Raw genomic sequence first — 25693 nt, 5'->3', positions numbered from 1 at the left:
GTCACTCGATCGTCTTTACGGGGTCGTGTTATATCAACATATGTGCCACATACGAGTATATATACACTACTAGTATATAGGGGGATGCTACACAAGGTAGTTCCCTCGCCGCATTGATAAGCTCCAGCTTCGGTTGGATTCAGCTTGGTTCTTAACCCGAATGCAAAACACGGGCCAAATGGAATCCACCGGCTCGAACTGGTTAGGTCCGAGTTGTGACGTCACTCGCAAAAGATCCAAAAAGTAGTACGCAATGTACGTACCACACTAGACATTGACCTAGCTCTGAGTACCCAGTTACTGTGACTATTATTAAAAGATATCCCTTGTTTAAGGTTCCCCCAACAAGACAGTGGTCGTATTTTAAACTATTCTTCCATCAGACAGAGATATTTCAAACACTTTTGGGTCAGATTGAAATGCAACAAAAAATAGAGGCGCCAGCCAATAAAATCCAATAATGAGTAACAAATAGCTGGGTTTATTTTCGCACCTTTCTCCATTAGAATAAAAACAAAGTGAGGTGAGGAATGCAAAATCGGAAGAGCAAATTACCTACTACATCAATAAAAAAGTAGTAGCAAATTTAGTGGACGGTGGCTTGCGCTCGGAAGTTCCTAATGAAATCTGGAATTCGGGCCGAGATGTCATTGGCTCTGCAGTGTGTTCCTATCGAGTGATCGGTTTGGTTCCGGTGAGCTGGGTTTTTGCGATAGGAGCACGTTCTGACCGCCATAACATGGACCGTACGAGTTCCATATAATGGCAGTTCCTTATCAACGGCGCTGATTAGTTTAAACTGGTTCGCACCTCCAAAAACTCAGCTGTGGTGGTTTGGTCTAGTCCACATCGGTGACGAAGTCCGACATTCATACTCATCTTAATTGGGGAAATCAGTGGGTTGTGCTTATCGCTCCTAGTTCAAGGCGGTACCAAGCGGCAGCGCCGATTTCTTGACTCATCATTATAAGTTATAGTTGTTGGGGTATCTGTGCAATGCATTCGTTAGGTGTACGATTCTGCAAACAATGCAACTAATTTTTAATTTCCACGCCTTGTGGAGCAGCAAGCCACACTGAATATACATACTCCGCGTTCAGTTGCCGGTTTTAGCCAGTTTAAAGTGGTTCTTGGTCGAAACAGCTCTCCATGAAAGTGGAAATTTTCGTCAAAGGCCGTAGATAAAATGGTTGTGATTGTGATCGTGTGGAAAATTTCGGTTACCGGGGTCTATAAATTCCTAAATTCTTATTTTATAATTAGGACATCTGCTCTAGAAATTATGAACTATCTGTTCTTTAATTGTGGTTGCTAGGAAAATAAGTTGAAAAACTTCTCACTCCCCCTATTAATTTATTAAATGTAATAAAGGAATACCTTGTTTCCTTTGCAAGTTTGACACAACACACGCTCTTTTGTGTTAGTTGATGCTTGTTTGGTTTCAAGTGTTAAGTTCCCAGCGACTGTAGAACCAGTCCACTGCAAATTCAACGTGTAACTGAGGCCTGTGAATATGTGATCTTTGTCTTCAGCCAAGTTCGCATTGAGTATTGGGCTCGTATCGAAGTCAGAAATCAGAAATCATAAAACAGCTGATCTGCGAGCGTTTTTGGGAGGTCAGACTGGGAATCGTTTCACCCAAAGGCAAACTGAGGCAAATGAACAGATTCTTGTTTGCTGGAACCGGTTTGCTGATTTCTTTTTCTAGCAAGTGATTTGTGGAAATGTATCTCTGCTGCTCGCGACTTTAAATGCGGACTTCATGATTAATTGCGCATGAAATGAGATGGTAATGCGAAGCCACAAGACGCAAAAAGTAAATAAAGAAAACCTATATATTTGGGGCTAATGCTCTAATTGAAACAAGGGGAAATTCTCACGGAAATAACCCGTATTTTGTTAGAAGAAGCTTTTAGTCGGTTCTTCAACTCATTAGAAGCTGTAGCTTGAAAGCTCAAGATTGCAAAGCTTCGTGTTTTAGTCGGGCTCAATGTTATTTAAATTTAGCAATTTTTTGGCTAATATGTTAGTCAACATTTTGATTACTCGTACTTTAACCCCAATCCAAAGCCGAAACTCTTTTCTTACTGCCGCTATTTATAGTCACAGACTTTATTTAATGCGAGCAATTGAGGGGCATCACACAGAGAAATATTTACCATTTATTCTTGGAGACCTATACATATACAGCAAATTAAATAAATATATTATTCAAGCCCGATTTAACGATGCCAGGATGTAAATGCAGTCCAACATTGCCGAGCTTAGGAAAGAAAAGAAAGAAAAGTAAGGAGCATTTTTGTCAAGTGTACGTACAAACGAAACTGGGAGACAGGGTAAAACGAATCTCCCCAAAGGGAGAAATCTCCACCCCCACGGATTCCTCAATTTCGCGCACTGATTGGGGCACAAAAGCCAGGCAAACCGATCTGCAAAAATATATATGCCTATATATGGTACATATAGCGAGTGAAAGAGAGACTTAATTCAATTGCCCAGCGTCTTGGGGCAGCAATTTGTGCGACTGTGTGATAAGCTACGTGGCTGGAGCTCCAAGCTCCAAGAGGAAGCCTGCGATTAAGCTTAATTAATCCACCGGGCAGATTCGAGCTGGGCTGCGCGACTTCTCCGGCTGTTCACGTGCGCCTCCTGGTCTCCGGCTCCGGATTGAGTGTCGTCTGGACGCCTAGTTGAAATGGCGCTCAGGGTTATAAGTGGATAGTGGATGGCGGATAGTGCAGTGCACTGCCTTCGGCTAATTGCAGATTCTAATTGCGGCTACTTTAATATACATAAATAAAGCAGTGAGCTGCCAGAGTGAGCACAACGTAGGCTAAGTGGCTAGGAGCAGATTAGTAATTGATTAAAGTTTTCTGGAAAATATGTAATCACATGTGTTTTAAAACCACACAACTGAAACTACGTTATCTGGCTATTAGGTGACCTATTCCGGGGAGCACGATTAATGTGCTTGTACTTACAAATATTTCAGTAAGCTTAGCTTCTAAGATAACCTTTAACAGCCAAACAATTGATAGGCCATGGTTGGATTTGATTTAAATTCCCACTTTTAATGCGTGCTACAATTAGTTACTATGTGATTGATTACTAAAATTGAATAAGTAGATATACATAAAATGTTCATCTCAAACTTTGTAAAATTTAGAAAACATATAGGTTGAGAATAGGAAGGCTAATATCAAATGCTATTTCAATTAAATTTGAGAGTAGAGATTAATGATAATGTATAAAATGTGTTTGTATGCTTGAATATGATTTCACCAAAGGTAGCAAAATATAATAGAAACCTATTGAAACCCCAACCCTGCAGGCCAGTGTCCAGTGAGATACTTTTGCGGCCACACATTCGCATCTGCTGACTGCAAAAGTACACACACCGTGGAAATCGCAAGGAGGACGCACACTCGAAAGCTTCGCGGCCAAAGCTCCCTGGCTGCAAGCTAAAACTGAATCCGAGTTTCAGGCTGGGATTGGGCCTCCTCCCAGCAACCAGCGACCACATGCCCCAAAACACCACCACCCACCACCACCCACCGCCAGCCGATGCGATCCGATTCGACTCATCCGCCCCGTGGGCCGTCCGCAATTCGTGTTCGTGGTACTTTTGTCGAGTGCGGCTGCTGCTTCGCCCAGTCGTCTGCCGTTTGTCAACCGTTTGCCAGCGTTTGCCGTGAGCGCTAGTTTCTTGCAAGAAATATTTATATATACATTAAGTGGAAGCAGCCCATGTTCAGCGATAATAACCGAAACTGAATCGCAAAATCTGTGCATTAAGTCGACTGTGAGCGAGCCAGTAGCCCGACTAGTTTAACTAATACTTAGTGTTCAGCTAAAAAGTGTTTCAAGCATATTTCAACAAAATGCAGTACATCTATGTGATTAGTGCGCTGATTTTGGCCATCGCCGTGCAGCAAGGTAACAGGATTTAAGCCAGCGGACTTCCGACGACGCGATTACACGATTACATAACGGAAGCTATGATATGGGAGAGAGGGAGGGGGGCTGTTGCCTGGGGGCGCTGGGAAATGGGAGAGCTTGTGGCGCCGTCCTGGCGCCCCAGCAAAGGGCAGAGTACGAGTATCTGGAGTATCTAGAGTATCTAGAGTAGCCGGTCGACGTGGCGCCTTTTTGGCCACCCCGCTGTGTAATATTTGCATTCAATAGATATAGATATAACTTGGGTGTCGTGAGCTCTCTCCGAGGAGGAAACTTTTTTCTCTACTTCATTGGTTGGCTCTCTGCCGCAGCTTTTTTCCTGAGCTGGGAAGAGGAAAAATGAGAAGGATGAGTAGCAGAAGGAGGGGTTTTCCATGGGGTCGTGGCGCGTTGACATCTCAATTAAAAAAGGTACTAATTAGTGCACAATGTGCTATGCTTTCGCAAAGAGTAATTGCCAGGAACTTGCTTTAGCCCCGAGTTTTTCCTTCCTCCTTTCACCGCAAATCCCTATTTAAATTTTCCCACATATGTGTGTATGTGCGAGGATTATGTAGGACATGCGCACTCTATTTGGTTAAAGGTCCTGGGAGCCAGTTGCAGTTGGCCGAAACCCGAAACCAAAATCCGCTCAGGCTTATATAAAATAAAATTGAATTACTGTTTCGTAAGGAAACCAAAATTTTCTCTTAGGAAATTCCTATATATATTCCTATTAATGCAACCCACATTTTCGCGTTCTAGGCAATTCAATCAAGGCAATTTATCAGTATTTATAGACTTCAATAAAGTCTAATTGGCATGTTGAAAACGTCAGCATGAAAACTCTTTAGAAAATGTTTGTAAGACCTAAGCACACGATCTAAGTATAATGATTAAAGCTACTTTACTTCAAATTAAAGCAATGTTTTTTTCCTAAAATAGAAACAGCTATTCACATGATTTCGGATCATCTTAGAAGCCTCCATACTCGGCACTTTTGTAGAATATTGCATCCCTTTGTGGCGATGAGCTTCCAGCTCTCAGAGTATCTAGACCATCCCGAGGAGTGTTTCATCCTGCAGAGGACCTTTCCCATTGTTCTCAAGTATCTTCGCCCCGAAGTAGGCAGCACATTCTTTCCGCCCTGCTTATGTAACCCAAATGGAGGGAGAATAATAGACAGAAGTACTGGGAGTATGCAGAGGGCGGCGAGGTGGGGCAAGTTATTCGAGTCCATTAGCAATGCCGATGGCTCAATTAGCAAGGCACTCCTAAGAGCCTCGCAGTCTGGCACTAATGGAGGCGTCGATGGCGTCGCTGGCATCGCTGGCATCGCTGGCATCTCCATGCCATTGTGCCACTTTTGGCACAGCGTGAGGAAAAGCGCATCGCAGGCTGCACACATGTATTTCCACGGTGGAGCAGGTGGCACACTGATGGACGGACAAGCGGCACTGGGCATTTCCAGCTCGGATATTTGGAAAATTAAATAATGCGAATCTCGTGTCGCGCACGACCTTAAATTCAATTTAGCCCGACGCTACACAAGTAGTCACCAGCACCGGAGATCTCTTTATATCGCATTTGTTTACACTTGTTTCTTTCAGATTCGCTTGTTTTGTGAAACTATTAAGGTTAAGCATATGCTGCCAATGGAAATATTCTAATTGGCATTAACTATGGCTTTTGAGTCACTTAAGCGAAAGATTGCAGTGGGGTAAAAAGTGGCAGCTAATAGGAATCTAATGGAAGGGAATGTGCACTCAGGATGCACAAATGCAATTACAATTACGGAAACTACTTTGTAGGGCCAGTAGAGCAGCACTTGGAACTCTGGGAACATAACAAGGTTAAGCAACCAAGTGCTTGCATATCGTTCATCAAGTTGTTAAATGGTGTCACTGAGATAGTTATTTGTTGCTTGGTATTGTTTCAGGATATGCCATCAAGTGCTTCGTCTGCAACAGCCACAAAGACGCCAACTGTGCGTTGGACATACCGCCGGACAACCTGCTGAAGGACTGCGATGAGCAGTACTCGTCCCGCGGCAAGGGGATTCCCACGTACTGCCGCAAGATTACGCAGATCATCGAGTTCTCGGTGAACAGCCGTGAGTAGACAATGGGATGCGTTCAAGTAATGGGATAGTAGTAATGGGAACGGAACAATCGTATTGCAGTGCCCCCGGATAGCCGTGTGATTAGGACCTGTGCCTATCAGAACCAGACCTCCACCAACTACTGCTATCAGCGCGCCGGGTTCGGAGGTCGGCAGGTGGTCTGCTCCTGCGATACGGATAACTGCAACGGAGCCGGAGCGATGGGCGCATCGGCGGTGGGCGTGGCGGCCATGGTGGGACTCCTGCTGAGTGCCCGTCAGTATCTGCAGCGTTAAGGGCGGAATCGAGGGAGTCCCTCAGTTGTTTTTGTTTGTTTTATCAATGCATCCACCCAGTTTTTCTTTCGTATTGCTGCTGTCTCTTTGACTTCTGTGACACTTTCAACGCTTTCTCCCCGCCCCGCACATCATTAACAAGGTCCACTCGCAGAGCTGCTCCAGAGCCAGGTAATATAGGAATGCAACCTAATCTGAACGCAAACTATAATATGAAACATATATTTTTAGCTCTGGCCCAGCCTGATTTTGTAACATTTTTTGAATGGAGAACCGTAAAAGCTTTATACAAAGTATTAAATGATAACATAATTCCCTAACTAGAAGTGTATATAAAAACCAAAGAGAGCATGTAACAATTGGCCAATATAATCGTTCAAATCTTTTTACATTAACAGGAATTTTGCAACTAACGTATTAAACGAAATCAAGGAAAATAACGAATAAATAAAACTAAAACCTACCGCAGTTGAAAGTATTAAACAAATCGAAAGTAACGAATAAGTCAAAGATGGCCACAAAGCTAACGATGTTAAAAATTAAGGCTACCAAAATAAAAGTAGTACATAATAAATGTTAACACTCTTCGCCTAAGTTTGTCTATTTTTATTTAACACAAGACTTGAGCAAAATTTCGGCAATAGCAAACATTAAAAACTAAACAATTTTAAAGTAATGCTCAACGAGGCGAACACTTCGTAGAATAATTAGCAAGCAATTGGGAGCATAGTCGTCCCTGGATAACCCAAAATGATAGTTGTGACACGCTTGGGGCGACGACCACGCCCACATCTCCGCACTCCCAAGGGAAAAAACACTCGTTGTTGTAACCAACTGCCAAAAAGGAAATCTTTGAAGTCGTTTCATCTACCGCATAGGCACCACCCAGCAATGAGAAAATGAATACCAAATATTTGCGATATCCTGTAGGGGAAACACCAATGAAACCTTTTGTCCAAAGTAGCAATAATTGCGGTTGCAGAATCAAAGGAATACATTAAAACGTTACAGAAACCAAAGCAACAAATACATTGTTTTTAGTTCTTTTAGCAAAATAACAGTTTATAGTAAAAATTTTTTTAGTTAAGAATCTCCTCTCAAATGCAATATTTGTAATGCAATAAAATTGTAAAATGTTTAAAGTGAAAAACAATAAATATGAATACAAAAGACCAATGTGTTTAGTGGCCAGAGATCATTTCTGAGAATTAAAAAAGATTAAATTAAACGACTAATTGGAAAAGGCTTCAAAATCATTCGGTAACCAGACACGTTAAAGCGTTTTATTTCGCTTAAATCTAAACTCGACAAACTATTCTTAAAATTTCTCGGATTTTCAACAAATTCGTTTGCAATCTTTAGTAAAAGCATAGATAATTGAGGTAACAATACGATGATAGTTTACAAAATAGTCAATCTTTCTGGAATCACTCCAAGGCCCTCACTAAATCAAATGAAAATCGCTTAAATTCCGTGACATAAAAAACTGAGAAATCAAAGATAAGCGGCTTGTGGCATGATAAAATGGATTGCAAGAGACTGGATACAAGTGTTCAGCATGGGGCAGCTAGGTGTCCTTGTGAACCACCCTTTGGAGGGCCAGGAAGCAGTGGCGGGTGCTCAGATCATGGTAGCCCACGGGTCCTCGCTCGCAGTCTGCACAAACCAGGAACTTTCTGCCGTCCACCGTGTTGGAGAACCCGATGTTCTCGAACGTCATCATGTCCTTGACCAGCCAGAAGTCCTTCAGTGGCTCGCTGTTCAGGCTGTCCGCCGTTTGGTCCTGTTTCTGCATCATCAGTGGCACATCCACCTGGCCGCAAAGAAACGTAAACAATTAGATGGTTTGCCCAGTCAAAAGGGCTTAGCCATCTCGCACTCACCTTCTCCTGGTTGTAGGCGCCCTCCTGGGCTTTCAGCATCAAACTGTTGCAGAACTGGCAGCGCACATTTGATTTGTTTTTTCCATCTGTGATTTGCTCGCTAAAATCGGCTTCCTCTGTCATTTTGTATAGATTTCTCTCAATTTTGCACCGAACGCATAAAAGGTAATCAGTTGATACTTAAGCAGTCGCTTTACAACACTGAGTCGTTGAGTGGTCACACTGGTGTTATCGATAGACGATACTTATCGCCGCCGTTAAGCCACAAATTCAAAATTTGAGTTTCCGTTTCCGTTCGTACCGACAAAATTAAAAAAAAAAAGTTATGTGAACTCTACAAACATTTGTGTAAAATTCTCATTGTAATCTGTTATTTTACTCCCTTAATAAGTTATTACAAATGGCTTACAACATCTAATTTCAACCAAACACAATCATTTGGCACAATATTTCGTAGCAACTTGCAATTACGTCTCGAGGAGTACAGAACCGCTAGCCTGTGTCGATCCAAGAGACGATATATTTGAATACCCTGTAAAAATATTGTCACTCAACACTAATCCAGAGCTTTGGTCTTACTAAAAGCATGCGATGTGGGAATTGAAAGGCGATAGCTCCATGGATTGCTTGGCAACTCTGGTGGCCGTTTTGAAAAAAAATTCCCTTTTCTGTTCTGAATTCCTAGGGAGCAGACCGGTCTTAAATCTTCGGCAGCTGACACTGTGTAGTCAGGAAATACCAACACTTTAGTCCGTGTAAGTTGCTACAAAGAATAACACAATCCACATGTGACTTGGAACGGATAACCTTAAAATCGAGAAACAAATTCTAAGCATACCTTTTTGCTTTCCCAACTGTTTTCTTTTTAGTTTTAAACCTCATTCTTAGGCAGGATCATGAACATCCCCATATATCAAGTGCCCTCGGTGACCATGCAGTCGATGCACCAGCAGCAATCCTTGTACCAGCAAACCTATTTGGATCGCAATCGCATGGTCACCGATGTATTTGTGCATAAACACGTCTCGCAGAGTTCTTGGTCAATGGGCCCGGCCGGTCCATCGGCTGTTTTTGTACCGGGTATTGCCAATTGCCCCATTATGACCGCAAGTACCCATGGACATTCTCATCATAGCGCCACGATTCAGGCTATGAATCCCCATTTCACGACCTATATGCCCTTTCCGGGTATGCAGTACTATGCGGCCAGCTCGGGTGCGTTCTGGTTACCCTAGAGTAAACACTATTTCATTGATTACCACTTCCCTCCAGCCTCGATGAACGCCTATGGCCCTAATCAGGTGTATTCCGCTCGTGCTTCGGCCTCTGCCGGTCTCTATTTGCCACAGTACCACGGAAACTGCAGTCATGCCCCGCCGAAAAAGCAGTTCTGTGCCGCTTACACCCAGACCCAAGAGCCCGTTAAGACCGGCTGCGATGTGGCCACGCAGGTGGATGTCGGCCTTGAAGTAGTGAGCTCCAAGAAGCCAGGACCAGTGCCTATTTCAGACCGGTAAGGCTAAATCCTCTTAAAACATCTCCCAAAATATTTGGATTGTATGTATTAATGTAGTAAGCTACTAAAATAATAACTATAGTTAAGTTGTTTAAAAAGTTGCAGAAAATCTCAATTATTTTAACACTTTTATATTTTTGAATTAAATAATTAGAAATCATACGTTTCAGTGTTGTTCCTGAAGAATCGAGCGTTAGTTCTTTGGAAAGCGGTGCAGGAGATGGTTTGCGAGTCCAAAACTTGCTGCGCAACTCGGAGGTGATGTTGCTGGAACAGCGCCTCCACGACATCACTAGAGTTTCACTGCAGGGCAGTGAGATAGCCGAACGTCTGGCCAATGCTCATCGCAATCGTCCGTGCTTCAAGAAGATCGATACTCTGTGTGCTCGCTTGAAGCAGGATTTGCTGCGTCCAGATGGCGTGCTGCCCAACATCAACTCCCAGGGGATTGCTTGGGCCGTTAAGGACTTCATCTTCGTCTTTACTCGCATAGTAAATGCATGGGTCATTCTGAAGGGCTATGTCTATAACACCCCCGATGCTTTAAACAAGATTAAAGACGAGCTGCCGACTGGTTTTATGGCTTCCTTTGATTCCTGGCAGGTCTCGACGCTGTCCCTTGTTCAGATGATTATAAAATCCTTCGTGAGTCTGGATGACCTGCTGCAGAAGCAGAAAAACAGCTTTTCTGGAAAGGATGGGGCTCTTATGAACGTGAACAGTAGCAGCTCTCTAAGAAGTTTTATAGATAGCAATGATAGCAGCAGCTTGGGACAGAAACACCAAGGGATGACTACTGGGCAAGGTCCCAGTGCCTTTAGTACACCGCAGAATCAAATACGGAATGCAGTTGCAGATTGTCAAGAGCCCACATCATCTGCCCTTTACAAACCAAAATGTGCTTTAAATCTGAACTATCTGTACACCATGATTGAGGACTCGGAGGAAACCCAACGCAATGTGAATGCCAATGGTACTTATCTTAAAACCGGAACCTATCAACCACTGCAAAAGGAGTCGAAGCAACTGGAGATGCCGCCTTCAAAGCCGAAGGACCAATACGTGGAGTGGAATGCTGCACAACATGCTTTGCCTGCTCAAGAGATTCCTAATGCTCCAACTCCGAAAGCATCTCCGATGCCGGAGCGTCTGCAAGATGTAAGGGCGTTCACAAATCCATTTAGCCTGATCGGAAAAGAGGTTACCCGTCAGCTGTACGAGTTCAGTGACCGCGTCATGGAGCTCAATCACTTGGAGCGCTTCTTTAAAAAGCAGTTCACTCGCAACTATGTCAGTTTTCTTAGTTTATTTTCTATAGCTGTTTATTAATTTTACTACACTTTCAGTACCCAGATTTCTATCAGCAATGCCAGGATGAATTTATAGATGTGCGAGCCATTATTGTGCAGTGCGAGAATGCCTCGTACCATCATATTTATCAGGCTATTCATGATCTGCGCCGGATCATCTTTACGGTGCGCTGTTACCTGAAGGTATTGGTTTGATTCCATGCAGCCGTCTGTTACACTCTATACAACTTTTTGTTTTCGAATGCCATCCGCTGCTGCATTTATAGGTCAAGGAATGAATGTATCCAATACAAGGTATCAGTATGAGTGGGCCATTTAATGGACTAATGTACTAATCACTGGTCTCATTCGGGCACTAATCTCATATACAACATATTAACAAGATCACCCATTAACTACTTAACCACTTTCACAACCAGCATTATGCATTACTAATCCTGATTTTATCAATATCCTAGATGTACTCAGACGAAAACCTTCTTTACTACATTGACCTCTACGAGCGCTCCGTGAATGAAATGCTGTCCAAGCCACCACACTTGCCCAATCAGTACGATCACATTATGGGCAGGCCGGGCGAAAAGCTGTTCAACTACGAAATCTGAGTGAACAAGTATGGATATCGTGGTCATCAACGGAAAGTTTACTGATTCACGTGGCTTATTACGCCAGTTTAATACAACTACGCGTAAATTCATTTAATTTCGATATCTATTCAGCGAACCACAGTGCCTTAACAAAATTTTGTAAAATCCATGATATATATACATATATATATATATCCGATTCTTCAATACCCAAAACTCCTGCTTTACGCTCGCATCAATTATTCAGCATGTAATACACGTCTTATATTTTATAATGTAATATTTATAATATAACGTTTTTGTACACATTGTACGGATCCAACTGCATTCACTACAATAATAGTATGTCAATCAAATTTAAATTTGTACAATGAAATAAAAATAGAGAAAAGTGATGTTAGTTCTCATCAAATTTCCTAATTTTGAATGTAACTCATAATGGAATCGTTAGTTAGGAACACAAGTATAATATAAATTAAACGAAATAATAAATAATATTGTATAACAATTGACTTATATACAATTGGTAGTTCATAATCTTTACTTAGTGCTAATTCGATCTGATGAAGTCCTCTGGATTAATGTCCTGGGCCAATAGCATGCCATAAAAGATAGTTGAGCTGTCTGAGGCCAGGCTTTGGGGATTGCCTTCCTCACAAATCCGTCCATCATCCAGCACTATTATGCGATCCATGGCGTGCAGTCCGCGCAAGCGATGTGCGATGAAGAGGAGTGTGCAACTCTTGAAAGCATTTCTTAAGGCCTGCTGAATGCTCAGATCAGATTCGTCGTCTAAGCTGGAAGTGCCCTCATCGATGGCCACCACCTTGGCGTTTTTGAGCAGGGCCCTTGCCAAGCAAAGAAGTTGCCTTTGACCGGCGGATAGGTTGTTGCCACATGTCTCAACTTTGCCGTCCAACCCACCCAACTGCTGAACGAGCAGAGTAGCCGCTGCGGAGTTCTTAATGGCGTGCCAGATCTCCGAGTCGTAGAACCCATGACGCGGATCCAGATTTTCCCGCACAGTGCCTGAGGAACGTTAAGATATATTATTACGTTTCTAATAAGAGTTTACATTAGAAAATCGTTACACTGACCTTCAAAGAGGAAGGGCTCCTGAGTGATAACTCCGATTCGTTCCCGAAGCATACTCAAAGGCAATGTTTTTAGATTCACCTGATCCAATCGAATCTCTCCGTGCGACAATGGTGCCACTCGCAGAAGGGCAGCTAACACAGAAGTTTTACCAGCTCCAGTACGTCCAACAATGCCAATTCGCTCGAAGGCTTCGGTTTGGAAGGTTATACCTCTTAAAGCCGGCGCCAAGTGCTCTCTGTAGCTTAGCTGGACTTCCCGAAAACTTAGAACTCCTTGGGTAGGCCATCCAAAAGGAGGCTCAGCGCTGCCGGAGGCATTCTGCTCTTCCTCCAGCTGCAGGTACTGATCTATACGCTCGACTGCGACCAATTCCTGTTCTGTTTCAGCCACAGCATGAAGTAGATCTCCCAGTTGACCAGTTATGGAGAGAGCGTAGGAGATGCATAGGCCCACCAAGCCAGGATTGGTTGTGTGAGAGGCGGTAATGGCTGCCAGAAGACCTGCTCCTCCGACAAGCAGCGTTCCCAGCAACTGAAGTCGCAGAGCTAGCCATTGTTGGGCAGCCGACTGTGTCAACTGAGCCTTTATGCTCTCCTCTAGTTTCACTTGGAAATCCCGTTGAAACCTGGGACTAGCTCGCATACTCCTTATTGTCGTCAGTCCCTGTAGAGTCTCAGTAAAATGAGTGTAAAGCGGAGACATTGCATTGCTCGATAATCGTTTGATGTCCCTGGAGGCGTGCCGATAACGCTGCTGTAAGTTTAGGTAGATGGGCACCATGGGAATTACCACCAATCCCAGCCAAGGCATCGCATATAGGCTGACACATAGAGCTCCTACAAGGCCAGCAAGTTGCGCCAATAGAATATTCAAAATAAAGGGTAGGGAGTCGTCCACTGTGTTGGTGTCGGATGAGAAGCGGTTCAGAATGCGACCCACTGAGGTGATGTCAAAGAAGTTGAACTTAGCCTGAAACAACGGTTTGTGTTAAACGATTTCTAGAGATAATTAGGACCAGCAGCTACTTACAAACATGACTTTCTTTAGTAGCTTTTCGTGCATAAAGATGGCCGCTTTTATTCCAGCGTAGGCAAACAAAAACGCCCTGGCCAAAGTCACCAAGGAATTGCTTACAGCAATTGCGGTGAAGATGCTCAAATAGAATTTTGTTGTGTGCCCAGACACCGTTTCATTGCCCACAGTCGGTCGCATCAGCATGTGATCCAGGGAGGTGTCATTTGAGTGGGGATCCAAGGTGGTTTCAGTGACCCAATAAGCCAGCCAGGCATCACTTAAATTCCGTGTCAGTTGCATGAGTACTACTGATAGCAAAACAGCAAATGCCAGTGGGGAAGTCACAGCCTTCCAGTAGCAAGTAAAAACGTTTCCAGAAAGATGTCCGTACTCCCTTGATTCTTCCAAAAGTAGACTATCCACACTCTTTTTGTCGTCCTGGTGGTATAACTCCACCGAACGTCGCCTGGCCGATGGCTCCTGTTCATCGTCTGCGTCTTCATCCAGGCTTAGGTCAATGCTTTGGGTCATATATTCACTCGGAAGAAGTTGACCATCCTTCACCTGAAGGATCTGATTGGCGTGGAAAAATAATTGAATACTTCGTGTGACCACAATGCGCGTTTTGTGCTTAAGGAGTCGCAGAATACAGTGCTTAATAATATGCCTGGCCACATGGGCATCCAAAGAGGAGAGCACATCGTCCAGAAGGTAAACTGTCAACAGAGCAAGAAATTAGTAAATTATTTGCTTTCACTTCGGATATTAAAAAAAATCTATTGAAGAGGTTCTCACCTTTTTTATCCTGATAAACAGCTCTTGCCAGTGCAACTCTTGCTCTCTGGCCCCCGGAAAGTGTCCTTCCATTCTCACCGACACCGACAAGATCGCCTCCAAGGATTTGGAGATCCTCCTCCAAAGCACAGGCATGCAAAACAGTTTTATACCACTGTTCATCAAACTGGGCGCCCCAAACGATGTTATCCCTGATGGTGCCCCTTTGGAGCCAAGGTGATTGCGGCACATAACCAAATCCAGTGGTCAGTTCCTGGACGCACACCTCGCCATCGGTGCACTGCAGATTCGCTACAATGGCAGATAGAAAGCTACTTTTACCACCACCCACAGGGCCTTCAATGCACACAAGCTGTCCTGCTTTTATATCCACATTTATGTCCTTCATGCGGAACGCAGTTGGAGATGCCTGTTCATCGCTGTCGTGGCTGAAACTGGCGCACTTCATCTGCAGCACACTGGTTTTAGGAGCATCCAAAGGAGCATCATCTCCTGCCCCAGATCCCCCGCTTCCCCGCATAATGGGATTGTAGTACGACGAATAATCCAAATTGGGGACATCCATCAGTTGTTGGACTCTCTTAATGGAAACCCAGGCTTCAATTAAGCCGTTGAGCACCCATGGAAATGCGTTCAAAGGTCCAATGAGCATATAGAGCAAGGCCACGCTGGTATAAGTAGTAGAAGCTATCAATTGATTTCCCATTAGTACGGATACTCCAAAGGTAAGCAGGCACATAAGCACGGGCGTGGTGGCCCAAAAGTAAACGCACATGGCATCCAGATATTTCCTCTTCGATAAAAATCGCAGCTCCTCCTGACGAAGTCCTCGAATCTTTGTTATGAATATGTCCTCCCAGGCATTAAGCTTGATCTGCTTGGCTCCTTGCATTGTTTCCGAGGTGGCAGATAGTCTTGCATCCTTGGCCGTCATCAGACCACTTGAAAATATGCCTATTCTCTTGGCCAACCATCTATTAATTGGAATCAGAAGAGCAGCGAATATTACTCCCGCCAGAAAGGCTGCTCCTAGTTGAAGATACAGCAAGTATAACGTGGTAAACAGCTTGAAGGGAATGCTCCAGAAAAAGTGAAAGCTTATGCAGGAGTTTACAATCCTATCTGTATCCGTTGACATAAGATTTAACAAATCTGGCTTAGATTCCTTTAAGCCCCTCGCCTCCAGTGCTTTCCTGTATATGGAGTTGATCACTCCCACTCGCATTTTCATGGAAACCATTGCCATGCGCCAGTCGAAGTGGGTGGCACACAAAGCCGACAGCAATGTGCTGCCGAATAGACCCAAGGCATAATAATATACTTCATTGGAGTCTGCGTGGTCCTGTCGGAGTAGTCCTCCGAGCAGTAAAGGACCAGCAAAGCCACTCAAGTCGGCGATCAATCGAAGAATTCCAATAAGGTAAAATTCTACACCAAAGCATCTATGCAGTGCTCTCCATAAACTTTGCGATTGCGATAGAGCCAAATGCAACTTTTCGCTCAGTCGCGTTATATTCAGGGCGTCGGGGAGATCGAAAAGATCCTCAATCTTTCTCAGCTTTCCAGCCACTCCTTTTAGGATTAGGGGCTGAACCCAGTGGAAGAGGAAACGCGATCCCAAATTGGCATCGTCCTGGGCATGACCCAAGTGGCTCTCATTCAGATCGAATTGAAAATAAGTATATCGCTGGGATAGCAGAGCCTCATCCTCTCTGGCCGAGGCTCCTACTCTGGGCAAACTGGAGTAAACAGCATTTCCTTTTGGTATTAAGGTGGCTCCAAACAGGAGATCGCAGACCAGCGTGGCCAAGCTCCAGGGCCACCAGCTAAAGTGACGACTTGTCCGCAGCCACACTGCATCCAAAACCACTACTGTGAGCCAAACGACATTGATTAGCAGCGATCCCCGATGACTAAGCTCTCCATATTGACGGGCTGTCAGTAGAAAACCTGTGGGTGGGGGAGGAAGAGAAGCACTGATTATCAAAGGGGTCATAAATTATTGTTTAGCCTTATCATTTTGTTGCAGAATAATGTATTTCTGCTTTTCCCAGAAAATGTTGTATGTTGTGTGTTGTATATAACAGACAACGGAAAATGGTTTATAATTGTTAAGAAATAAGTAAAACAAAGGGAGTCGTAATTGTCTGAATAAATCTAGATAGGTGGAACGAAAGAACAACGTTGTATTGCGGATAAAATAGATATTCTTTTCAAAAATCTAGTTTAAAAGGGGTAAGCATTAAATTGATAAGCACTTTTCACATATATATTTGCAATTGATAAAAAGAAAGTAGGATATACAATCGCAGTCTTAGAAAGGGATAGATGCGATGTAAACCCCCGGAGAAAGGAAAACCGCACACTCACCGCTGTGAACCACCCACATAATGCATTCGGCACTGACTACCAGCAGATCCGCCGCAAACAGTTCAACGCCCTGCTGGTGGAAGGCGAACACCTTGGCCACCGGGAGCAGGGCCAGTACCATGGCCAGGAGGGTCCGGATCCAAAGCATTCGCAGTTGCAATCCATTGCGGACGACGGGTCGTGACTGATTGCCGAAATTGTAGGCGGATATGGCAGCGAAGACGGTGTACACGGGCAGCTGGAGCAGGATCTCCTGGAAGCAGGGCAGCAGGTCGTTGGTCTCGTTGGCGAACGGCTTCAGTCCCGTGGGACAGAACTGCGTCCAGTTCCAGGCAAAGTCGCCCCAATCTACAGGCGACATTTCGATCGAAATCGTTGAGGGATTCTTCGGTCTTTCGTTAGTTTTGTTCAGTTAGTCATCGCTGCCTGCACATTTGCACCACGGAACCACCGAGTGGCGTTAAACAAAGCGATAAACACAACAATTGGACTCAGATAAAGTTCGTAATGAAAATACTAGCGGCTGTGGAGCCGCAGGGTTGCCAACTACCAAAACTGTGATGAAATTCGCTGAACGGGCACCGTTCTTCGTCTTCTATTGAATGGATTATTATCAATGATAATTATATTATATTATAAACAATTATACATTGTTTTTTAAATCGTAATATATTTTTCGAACAGAGATACAAATAGTGCAAAACCAAAAGGGCAGTTTGAAATTGGTTAGTTGTCACAATCGCCAATTTATCGAAATATATAATAACCCTGGCAACTCTTTGTGAATGACATTGGCCAAGAAAGAAGAAGCATTTGTTTACGTTTTAGTTCACACTTTTTGCAATTTGTGTAAACAATTATGACAACTGGAAGCGAAGCTGACGGAGATGGCGAGCACCAGAGCAAGAATGACATTGTGCCAAATCCAGAACATCCTCCAGAGCTAATGGACATCTTTAAATCACTGTCCGAAAACAACAAAATCGTCTTTAAGTCGCAGCAAATTGATGATCCTGAAATTCCGGTCGAAGAGAAGCAGCAAATAGCACGCGATGCCTTCGAGAAGAATCGTGAGAACTTCCTCATCCGATTTGGAGGCTTCCTGAATGTGAGACAACTGGGGTCCTTCCAGGACTTGGCTGTCAAGGAACCCATCAAACCAGATGAAAATCTGGAGGAGATGTGTATGCTGCTAGAGGATTTCAGGAGAAAACTTAGCACTCGTGCGGTATCTATTAAAAATCGAAGATACCATGCTATGCAGCAACTCCTTGACAAGGGAGAATACTTTAGCGAGCACGAAATGATGCAAAGGGCTCCGGATCTCTATCAGGAGCTAGTTGGTCAGTACCTAACGGAGGCGGAAAAGAAGGCTCGGGATAGTTACGATGTTCGGAATACTAGCTTCTCAGGAATACTAATGCATACATTAGAAAAAAAGCAAAGAGATGAATTGCTAGAGGAAACACAGGAGGAAGGAGAACAGAGCGTGCAGGTCAGTGAATCCAATCCTCCCGCGGACTTTGAAGTTCCTGTAGCTTGCCGAAAGCAGTGGGGTGGCTTTGAAGATGATGAACCAGTTGCCTGTTCAACGAGTCGAAATGCAGTAGTTCGAGCTCCAACAAATATAACTAAGATTTCTACACCGGAGTTTTATAATCCTGGAGAGCGAGAACTGCTACGCAATGAGTTCTTGAGTATGATGAAAGAACGCTTTCTGAGTGGGGAGGACAAGGATTTTGATTATACTGACGTAGATGATAACACATTGCTTGATGATCTAAAGCAAATTGAACAGGATGAAGAAGATGCCTACTTCGAGGATAGCGAGGATGAGGAGGAATTGGAGGAGCACACTGCGGAAGAGAATGCCGTCTCCAGCGAAGATGACTTGGATATCTACATGAGGCATCTAAGCAATCACCATAGTCTTCAGAATAGTCACGTTTAGTAATAAAGAGCTGCTGGTGGCTCAATATCCAAAGAAAACCATGAAAATCCACAGAATACTCAGCATTCTGCAGCAATAGTCTTTAATGTTAATCTTATTCTTAGTCTTAACAAATTTTGATCTTATACACTAAAATACATGCAGTTGTTGAGTAAAAATGTGGTTATCTGGGCCTTCCACGACCACGTGGAAAGCCGCGTCCTCTTCCTCTTAAGACTTTGCTATTAGGCGGCGGACTCTTGGGCCTTAGGAGTTCAATCCTACTAGTGCAACCGGTGGCTGGAGCCTCAGCGAAGTAGGTCTGGTACAGCTCGGAGTTGAAGTTCGAGTTCGTCAGTTCTGGACCCACAGTTAACCATCCTGGTCGGATACTAGAATCTCTGCCGAACAAATGCAAACGTCGTCGACCCAAGCAGAAGTGTTCAATGATGTGAAAGATCTCGATGGGCTTCTCGAAGCTGCCGAACTCCTCTTCCTCTGAGATTATTAAATCAATGTCCACATTGGCATGGATAAAATCACCATCAGTGGAGCGGCGTACAGTTCCCTTGATTCCCATCAGGCAGTGTTCCTTGGTGCGTTGAAAGACCGCTTTCGGTTCGAGCTGCTTGGAGTGTCCGGGCTTGTTAATGTTGGTCCGTATCCAACAAATGTCTTCGCATCTCCGAAATCCCCACTTTTTTAGGCAGTTGCGGCCCATGTCCAAGCCCTCCGAGGAGCCGCACCAAAGGAATACAAACGATCGGTGAGCAGCGATCTCGCCCACATCCAAATCTGTCAGGGAAACAAAGTTACTAGGTTATATTAATCGATGTTTGTTTGGGAACTTACTAAGTATATCATCCCAGTTCCAGAAGACTCGAGGTGCTCCCCCTACAGTGGCTACCGAAGGTGCTGCTCTGGCATATTCCTCAAGCGGCGGTTCAATCAGTATAACATCAAACTTGGCGCCTAGAGTCTTGACATCAAGGGCTTTCAGATCCGCCTTTAAGTACATAGGTGCGGATGCGGTATCTTGGATGAGTTTGTCCTTCAGTTTAATCAGCTCCCTCAGTTTGGGATACTCCTCGAAACGGTCAGCTAGTCCGACATCGCGGATGAAGTTTTGGGGACGCTGACCAGTGTCCACAAAGTGCTGGCAGTAGTCATTGTGCGGATTGGAAGACTGGGTTCCCTTTAGGAAGGTGGAAGAGTCCCTATAGATGATTTCATTAGGGGTTTTCTTGGAGGACGAGGCGCCACCATCCTCTTCCTCTCGTTGCCCACCGGTATTCAGCTGGCGACTATTGTTAATGTCCTCGGCATTTCCCAGAACCTTCTTCAAATCGTCGACGCTCGACAAGCCCAACTAAGTAAATAAGGAAACATATACATAAATTATGAGTTAAATTCGACGCCGACTGCTTTTTAAGTCGCGTTAATACTTACGGTTTGCGCTAAAAGCAAACGCCGCTTGCGTGATCGCTCCTGAGAGCTCTTTAGCACATCGCTCATACTAATAAATGCAGTAAAAATGTGCTAAATTATATTTAAAATCGCAATTCTTAGAAAACTTAAAATTAAGACAACGAAATTTGCCGTCTAGTGACGGCATACTGATAATAGCGGTATCGATAACCATATCGATATATCGCCCACGCAATCGGCACAAATACATAACATTTTATTTTACTTATAAAACTAAATAAGTTGAGATCTAGATTATATGAATATAGTTTTAAATAATTCAACTATAACGTTTTACTTATAGTGTCATTCGTTGGCTGATTTAAAGTCAAATTTGAACAATTTACCAAAATAAATTGTAATATGTATCGTCATAAATTCCTCCCACACCTAGGAAATCAAAGTAGCCATTCACAGTAAACGCGCACAGGTTTCGCTTGCCATTCACAATCAGCTGCATGCGCCGGAAAAAATATTTTTGATTAAACGTTTTTCTGTGATTTTGCGTTAAAGTAGTGAAGTTGGTAATTAAATCGCCTGCATAATGAGGCTGCTGCACAAGACGCTGCTCAGCGGTCTGCTGGTGGTGGCGATATTCGCTATTTACGCAGCCGCGCAGTCAAAATCCAAGGTTTGTTTGTGGCCACGTCACTTTTCCGTGGATATTCTAGCTCCACGTCCTAGAATGCCGGGTGGAGGTAAATCAAGCTTGTTATTAATGGATATCAAATGCTTTTCAGACGGGACTTTCGCTGTCGGAAAAAGTACAAAACCTGGTGGACATGAACGCAAAGAAGCCGCTGCTCCGCTTCAATGGACCCAAGTTCCGGGAGTACGTGAAGAGTGCACCCCGGAATTACTCGATGATCGTAATGCTCACTGCATTGGCTCCATCGAGGCAATGCCAGATCTGTAGGCACGCCCACGATGAATTCGCCATTGTGGCCAACTCGTACCGCTTCTCCTCGACTTACTCCAACAAATTATTCTTTGCTATGGTGGATTTCGATGATGGGTCCGAGGTTTTCCAACTTCTGCGCCTGAACACCGCCCCGGTGTTCATGCACTTCCCGGCCAAGGGCAAGCCAAAGGGAGCTGACACCATGGATATCCATCGCGTCGGCTTCGCCGCCGATTCTATTGCGAAATTCGTGGCCGAGCGAACGGACATTACCATCCGCATCTTCCGTCCGCCAAACTATTCGGGCACCGTGGCAATGATCACATTGGTGGCCCTGGTGGGCAGTTTTCTCTATATCCGGCGGAATAACTTGGAGTTTTTATACAACAAGAACCTGTGGGGTGCCATCGCAGTATTCTTCTGCTTCGCCATGATCTCGGGCCAGATGTGGAACCATATCCGTGGACCGCCGCTGGTACACAAGTCGCAAAATGGTGGCGTGGCCTACATCCACGGCTCCTCCCAGGGTCAGCTAGTGGTGGAGACCTATATTGTCATGTTCCTGAGTAAGTAGCGTGTTGACCATTTTTTACACATTTAAAAAATATATACTTTATTAACTTTGATTACAGATGCCATGATTGTACTGGGCATGATTCTGCTGATTGAATCGGGGACACCAAAGATACACAACAAGAATAGGATAATGGCGATGACTGGTTTGGTGCTCCTCACCGTGTTTTTCTCCTTCCTGTTGTCCGTTTTTCGTTCGAAGGCGCAGGGCTATCCCTATAGGTCAGTTATTATTACCCTAATATCAATTTACCAAATATTTAAGTTTGCTTCTCTTTCCCCAACAGTTTCTTGTTCAAATAGAATCGACTGCAGTCCTGTTCCAGTTCAAGTTCACCCTATATCGTTTTGTAGTTAAAATCACCAGCGAGCACTCATTATTCGTGTGTGTAAAACGACTTTAATAAATTCCACTACTAAATTATTTGTACAAAAATGCGAAATGTTTCCAGTCTTCGGACTCAGAGCAGGAACGGAATAATAGCACGTCGGTTCTTTGGATATTCCCTAAATGTTTCCCGGTACCACTTGTGGGTTAGCAGAGCATTGATCGTTTGATTGCTTGCCACCCAGAGGAATATTAGTCGCCAAATCCTTACTGGCATGTAGAGGTCGGCTATGCAAAAGTACATGACCACCTCGAGGAACATGTGTGGCGACGAAAGCAGATTGAAAAGACCACCCTTGGGCAGAAGGTGCTTTTCCGTTTTTACACTTCCCGTCCGCGGATCCTTCCGCAGGTTGACCAATATCATGTTGCTGGCATACTGCTGCTGCCAGGCGAGAAAGAAGACGACAAGGTAGAGTATTTGCTGGCCTGTCAGCTTGTCCAGGCTGAACTCCAAGGGCTTCGAGCCGCGCACAAAGCCGGAGGTATTGGATAGTAATGCTATGACGGCGCCAAAGTAGTGCACATAACCCACGGCATAGTGAGACAGATTGATCTTGCTCTTCTTGGAGAAGATCTGCACAAAGTTGGTCTCGTAAAAACGCCGGGTGCACTGCAACGTGAGCATGAGTGCGCCGACACAGGCAGTTGTTGAGTCGATCTCCACCTTCCGGTGACTCCGTCCGCCGCCCATGATGTCCAGGAATCGCAGGACATATTCCGGCGCCTCCTTTTGCTCCCGTACAGTTGAAACGAGGATGTAAAATGCCAGCCAGCTCCAAAAGAGGGCAAAGATGTAGAAATGCTTGAACCAGGATTTCGGAACCTCCAACCAGGCCACCAAAGGATCCGTTTCACCCTTGAAGCTGTGCTTTCCATACCGAAACGACTGCCGTATGCTATTGGGCAGGTACTTCTCCACAAAGGTCATAAGTCCGCCAAAGAACACGATCGTTGCAATGAAAGTGCCGAACATCATTTGCAGCAGGTTGATTTTGTACCGGTCGAGAAGGTTCTCGAGGACCTCAAGGATCCCATTTTCGGGTACCGCCATTGCGAATTGGTCCGGCGCGATGATGCCCGCAAAAACTGTAAAAACTTTCTCCGAAAAACGAAAACTTGCGGAACATTCATTCTAGAGCTGGAAATAAAATCGATTTTCGCATCGATACATCGATATCTGGCTTAATCTGAAATATCGTTTCGCTGTCTAAAAATCGTTTCTAGAGGAATTTAAAATAAGGCGCGAACATTTTATACGTCCTTTGTCCGTATGAACCACTGGTCACGAAAGACGAAAGTCTGCTAAAAAATTATCCTTTATTTGATTGCCTTTATTCATAAATGGCAAACTAATTGGCTAGTTTAATGCTTGCATATCTATATAAAATGATAATTACGATATGGTTTGTCTAGTTCGGCAGGTGTGAGTATTTATGCAATTGATATAACGCTCCTCGATATTGCTTATTGAAACTTTATACGTTCGTATTCAATGCCCTTCAGCAGTAGAGCACTCGGGGAGATGTTTGTCAAATGTCCACTCCATTCCGTCCCAAAGTGCCGCCCTTATAGGGCGGTGGCTTGGGTCGTGCATAAATGCTGGAGTTTCCGCAGTCCAACTGGTAAAAGCTGTTGTTGGGACTGCAATAGACAAATATACTTTTAGACATGAGGGCTCTGAATGAGATAGGTTTACAGCCCAACCTCTGAGATCTCATGCTAGTGTTGTCCAGAAGAAAGTTGGGATCCTTGAGGCTTTTCAGTGTGGTTATGGGTTGATTGGACTTGCTATCCGAACACTGAACCATCTGAACAGTGGATGCCATGGGATAGTCCGAGTTGGAAGAGCTGAAAACGAAAATATGAATTACATTGCTCTATATGAGTAAAAGGAAAGAAGGAAACAATATGTTTATTGGGAAATCACCTCTCGGAACCATCATCCGCCCCAGAATCGCTTGACGCGCTTTGCGCACAGGACTCTTCGCAGATGTGGAAAATGTTGGCAAAGAAAAACTCAGAATGCGGATCGTAACTGAAGAGCAAGGAAACGAAAGATAACAGCAATTAACAAACTATAAAATAAAGAAAATAATTTCGAAATTTCCCAGTTGGGAACTCACAACTTCTCGTGCTGGAAACACAAAACAGCGGATAGCATTCCGATTAAAATGGCTAAAATCATGCCAGGAATGGCGAAGGCAAAGGCAAATTCATCGATGTAATTGCGCTCGGGCACGTCCTCCCTGGAGATTCCCATCCAGCGATCCTCTTGCCTATGATCCTGATCCTCCGCCACCTGCTGCTCGTTCTGCTTGCCACTGTGGAAGAGGATTTCCGTGGGCGATTCCATTCCCACCATTCGGAAGGCGCACCAGTCCAGCTTGAAGCCCACATTCTCAAAGATTTTCTGGACGGATGTGCGCTTGTAGGTGCAAGAGGGCAGCTTGTATAGGGGTCTCACTTCCTCCTGGAGTTCCTGGAGCCGGGGTGAGAACTGGGCAAAGCTGCCCACATGGACAATGACTCTGTAATGGGTTGCATATTAATATAATCTCAATGTATGTTTTGGGGGCTACAGATATGAACTTAAAGTTGTTAGGGATAACCAGCTTACCCCTCACGCTGCTGGGGTCGCAGGGGAAGTCGTCCCCCCATATTTACAGCCGACTCCATGAAGACCACACTCAAGTCCTCCTTACTATTCGGCCACAGATCGTTGCGGAATATATTTCGTAAATTCTCCCTTCTACCGGGATCCATTAGGTGCACCCAATTCAGGTTGTTTATTTTCATCTGCACGACATTGGGGGTGGGAAACTTGTGGGCCACAAACATCGAGACCACAACACGTCGGGTTTCGTAATTCTGACGGTTAAGGGCCACCACATCCAGACTCAGATATTTGCCAGCCGCCGATGCCGGTGGAGTTCCGTATAGGAAACCGGCGTGGTATTCATGGCTATACATATATCTCATCCAACTGGGCAAATCGGGGTAATTCTGCAGGGAGGGTCTGTAGCGAAACTGCTGGCTGATGACCTGGTGTGTCCAGTTAAAGAGTTGCGGTTCGATTTTGTAGGTAAAGAGCTCCCCAACATTTGCCTGCAGCTTTATCCCCTCCACTTTCTTGCAGATTAAAGCTAATACGGCCACTATTAAGTTTAAAAACTTCATTTTGTATTTTATGTATTTTGTTTTACGATTCACAAGCACATTTTAATTGACTATAAACAAATTGTTATTCCGCCCAGCACCAAGTCGATGAAAAAATTCCAATGGTGTGTATCTGAATGGGAGAGGACTACATATATATTCAGAACTACATAATTGTTTTTGAATTTCAAAGAGCGCGCATGCGCTATTCAATTATAACGCAGAGAATTTGTGACAGGTCAGTTTTCAAATACAGTTTTGAAATACATTGACTACAAAGATACGGATTAGCTTTAATGATTATATTAAATTTAAAGTTTGGAATAAAGTTCATATATGTATGTATCTTGATTAAAAATAGTAAATGAT

At 44.2% G+C, this 25693-nt stretch overlaps 9 protein-coding genes across 10 annotated transcripts; 4 read left to right on the top strand and 5 right to left on the bottom strand.

Moving 5' to 3' along the window:
- The first annotated feature begins 3604 nt into the window (after window positions 1-3604).
- LOC6543449 lies at window positions 3605-6927 on the top strand. Its single transcript, XM_001970243.3, has 4 exons — window positions 3605-3936; window positions 5876-6049; window positions 6119-6504; window positions 6565-6927. Exons 1-3 carry the CDS (start codon window positions 3882-3884, stop codon window positions 6331-6333), a joined length of 444 nt encoding a protein of 147 aa, XP_001970279.1. The 5' UTR covers window positions 3605-3881; the 3' UTR covers window positions 6334-6504; window positions 6565-6927.
- Window positions 6928-7589: 662 nt separating this feature from the next.
- On the bottom strand, window positions 7590-8437 carry LOC6541554 (guanine nucleotide exchange factor MSS4 homolog). Its single transcript, XM_001970242.3, has 2 exons — window positions 8217-8437; window positions 7590-8146 (listed from the first exon to the last, which is right to left on the bottom strand). The coding sequence occupies exons 1-2, from the start codon at window positions 8337-8339 to the stop codon at window positions 7901-7903; spliced, it is 369 nt and encodes a 122-aa protein (XP_001970278.1). The 5' UTR covers window positions 8340-8437; the 3' UTR covers window positions 7590-7900.
- A 445-nt stretch (window positions 8438-8882) lies between these two features.
- On the top strand, window positions 8883-11789 carry LOC6543451 (protein mitoshell). The gene is made up of 6 exons (XM_001970241.3): window positions 8883-8971; window positions 9086-9431; window positions 9489-9729; window positions 9903-11022; window positions 11079-11225; window positions 11501-11789. Exons 2-6 carry the CDS (start codon window positions 9113-9115, stop codon window positions 11645-11647), a joined length of 1974 nt encoding a protein of 657 aa, XP_001970277.1. The 5' UTR covers window positions 8883-8971; window positions 9086-9112; the 3' UTR covers window positions 11648-11789.
- A 75-nt stretch (window positions 11790-11864) lies between these two features.
- Window positions 11865-17462, bottom strand: LOC6543500 (multidrug resistance-associated protein 7). Its single transcript, XM_001970240.3, has 5 exons — window positions 16907-17462; window positions 14537-16486; window positions 13757-14457; window positions 12727-13696; window positions 11865-12658 (listed from the first exon to the last, which is right to left on the bottom strand). Exons 1-5 carry the CDS (start codon window positions 17265-17267, stop codon window positions 12180-12182), a joined length of 4461 nt encoding a protein of 1486 aa, XP_001970276.1. The 5' UTR covers window positions 17268-17462; the 3' UTR covers window positions 11865-12179.
- Window positions 17463-17658: 196 nt separating this feature from the next.
- Window positions 17659-19005, top strand: LOC6543462 (coiled-coil domain-containing protein 97). The gene has a single exon (XM_001970239.3). The coding sequence runs from the start codon at window positions 17766-17768 to the stop codon at window positions 18855-18857; it is 1092 nt and encodes a 363-aa protein (XP_001970275.1). The 5' UTR covers window positions 17659-17765; the 3' UTR covers window positions 18858-19005.
- On the bottom strand, window positions 18930-20473 carry LOC6543418 (N6-adenosine-methyltransferase non-catalytic subunit). The gene is made up of 3 exons (XM_001970238.3): window positions 20286-20473; window positions 19689-20205; window positions 18930-19631 (listed from the first exon to the last, which is right to left on the bottom strand). Exons 1-3 carry the CDS (start codon window positions 20349-20351, stop codon window positions 19021-19023), a joined length of 1194 nt encoding a protein of 397 aa, XP_001970274.1. The 5' UTR covers window positions 20352-20473; the 3' UTR covers window positions 18930-19020.
- Window positions 20474-20687: 214 nt separating this feature from the next.
- On the top strand, window positions 20688-22201 carry LOC6543489 (tumor suppressor candidate 3). The gene is made up of 4 exons (XM_001970237.3): window positions 20688-20934; window positions 21044-21770; window positions 21837-21999; window positions 22065-22201. The coding sequence occupies exons 1-4, from the start codon at window positions 20848-20850 to the stop codon at window positions 22078-22080; spliced, it is 993 nt and encodes a 330-aa protein (XP_001970273.1). The 5' UTR covers window positions 20688-20847; the 3' UTR covers window positions 22081-22201.
- On the bottom strand, window positions 22160-23314 carry LOC6543492 (polyprenol reductase). The gene has a single exon (XM_001970236.3). The coding sequence runs from the start codon at window positions 23217-23219 to the stop codon at window positions 22239-22241; it is 981 nt and encodes a 326-aa protein (XP_001970272.1). The 5' UTR covers window positions 23220-23314; the 3' UTR covers window positions 22160-22238.
- A 152-nt stretch (window positions 23315-23466) lies between these two features.
- On the bottom strand, window positions 23467-25456 carry LOC6543416 (epsilon-sarcoglycan). 2 transcript variants are annotated; one of them, XM_001970235.3, is made up of 5 exons: window positions 24786-25456; window positions 24292-24696; window positions 24096-24203; window positions 23873-24016; window positions 23467-23809 (listed from the first exon to the last, which is right to left on the bottom strand). In XM_001970235.3, the coding sequence occupies exons 1-5, from the start codon at window positions 25343-25345 to the stop codon at window positions 23698-23700; spliced, it is 1329 nt and encodes a 442-aa protein (XP_001970271.3). In that variant the 5' UTR covers window positions 25346-25456; the 3' UTR covers window positions 23467-23697. The 2 variants fall into 2 exon arrangements, with proteins under 2 accessions (XP_001970271.3, XP_026834480.1); XM_026978679.1 differs by lacking the exon at window positions 24096-24203 and having other exon boundaries at window positions 23488-23809.
- Between the last annotated feature and the right edge of the window lie 237 nt (window positions 25457-25693).

Source organism: Drosophila erecta, unplaced genomic scaffold (genome assembly GCF_003286155.1).
Source record: "Drosophila erecta strain 14021-0224.00,06,07 unplaced genomic scaffold, DereRS2 tig00000055-arrow-pilon, whole genome shotgun sequence".
Taxonomy (NCBI): Eukaryota; Metazoa; Arthropoda; class Insecta; order Diptera; family Drosophilidae; genus Drosophila; species Drosophila erecta.
Note: the sequence above shows the minus strand (reverse complement) of the source record. Positions and strands in the feature narration are given on the sequence as shown.

What these genes read in the sequence shown, in the direction of transcription:
- LOC6543449 (XM_001970243.3), top strand. Translation starts at nt 3,882, where the DNA reads ATGCAGTACATCTATGTGATTAGTGCGCTGATTTTGGCCATCGCCGTG. An exon ending in GGCCATCGCCGTGCAGCAAG is followed by an intron (nt 3,937 to 5,875) that starts GTAACAGGATTT and finishes GTATTGTTTCAG; the next exon opens with GATATGCCATCAAGTGCTTC. An exon ending in CGAGTTCTCGGTGAACAGCC is followed by an intron (nt 6,050 to 6,118) that starts GTGAGTAGACAA and finishes ATCGTATTGCAG; the next exon opens with TGCCCCCGGATAGCCGTGTG.
- LOC6543451 (XM_001970241.3), top strand. Translation starts at nt 9,113, where the DNA reads ATGAACATCCCCATATATCAAGTGCCCTCGGTGACCATGCAGTCGATG. An exon ending in AGCAGTTCACTCGCAACTAT is followed by an intron (nt 11,023 to 11,078) that starts GTCAGTTTTCTT and finishes CTACACTTTCAG; the next exon opens with TACCCAGATTTCTATCAGCA. An exon ending in CGGTGCGCTGTTACCTGAAG is followed by an intron (nt 11,226 to 11,500) that starts GTATTGGTTTGA and finishes TCAATATCCTAG; the next exon opens with ATGTACTCAGACGAAAACCT.
- LOC6543462 (XM_001970239.3), top strand. Translation starts at nt 17,766, where the DNA reads ATGACAACTGGAAGCGAAGCTGACGGAGATGGCGAGCACCAGAGCAAG.
- LOC6543416 (XM_001970235.3), bottom strand. Translation starts at nt 25,345, where the DNA reads ATGAAGTTTTTAAACTTAATAGTGGCCGTATTAGCTTTAATCTGCAAG. An exon ending in CGACCCCAGCAGCGTGAGGG is followed by an intron (nt 24,697 to 24,785) that starts GTAAGCTGGTTA and finishes AACCCATTACAG; the next exon opens with AGTCATTGTCCATGTGGGCA. An exon ending in GCGGATGATGGTTCCGAGAG is followed by an intron (nt 24,017 to 24,095) that starts GTGATTTCCCAA and finishes TTTCGTTTTCAG; the next exon opens with CTCTTCCAACTCGGACTATC.
- LOC6543500 (XM_001970240.3), bottom strand. Translation starts at nt 17,267, where the DNA reads ATGTCGCCTGTAGATTGGGGCGACTTTGCCTGGAACTGGACGCAGTTC. An exon ending in TGTTTATCAGGATAAAAAAG is followed by an intron (nt 14,458 to 14,536) that starts GTGAGAACCTCT and finishes CTCTGTTGACAG; the next exon opens with TTTACCTTCTGGACGATGTG. An exon ending in GGAGCCCTTCCTCTTTGAAG is followed by an intron (nt 12,659 to 12,726) that starts GTCAGTGTAACG and finishes AACGTTCCTCAG; the next exon opens with GCACTGTGCGGGAAAATCTG.
- LOC6541554 (XM_001970242.3), bottom strand. Translation starts at nt 8,339, where the DNA reads ATGACAGAGGAAGCCGATTTTAGCGAGCAAATCACAGATGGAAAAAAC. An exon ending in GCGCCTACAACCAGGAGAAG is followed by an intron (nt 8,147 to 8,216) that starts GTGAGTGCGAGA and finishes CTTTGCGGCCAG; the next exon opens with GTGGATGTGCCACTGATGAT.
- LOC6543418 (XM_001970238.3), bottom strand. Translation starts at nt 20,351, where the DNA reads ATGAGCGATGTGCTAAAGAGCTCTCAGGAGCGATCACGCAAGCGGCGT. An exon ending in GTTTGCTTTTAGCGCAAACC is followed by an intron (nt 20,206 to 20,285) that starts GTAAGTATTAAC and finishes TTATTTACTTAG; the next exon opens with TTGGGCTTGTCGAGCGTCGA. An exon ending in GAACTGGGATGATATACTTA is followed by an intron (nt 19,632 to 19,688) that starts GTAAGTTCCCAA and finishes TTTCCCTGACAG; the next exon opens with ATTTGGATGTGGGCGAGATC.
- LOC6543489 (XM_001970237.3), top strand. Translation starts at nt 20,848, where the DNA reads ATGAGGCTGCTGCACAAGACGCTGCTCAGCGGTCTGCTGGTGGTGGCG. An exon ending in CCGCGCAGTCAAAATCCAAG is followed by an intron (nt 20,935 to 21,043) that starts GTTTGTTTGTGG and finishes AATGCTTTTCAG; the next exon opens with ACGGGACTTTCGCTGTCGGA. An exon ending in CTATATTGTCATGTTCCTGA is followed by an intron (nt 21,771 to 21,836) that starts GTAAGTAGCGTG and finishes CTTTGATTACAG; the next exon opens with ATGCCATGATTGTACTGGGC.
- LOC6543492 (XM_001970236.3), bottom strand. Translation starts at nt 23,219, where the DNA reads ATGGCGGTACCCGAAAATGGGATCCTTGAGGTCCTCGAGAACCTTCTC.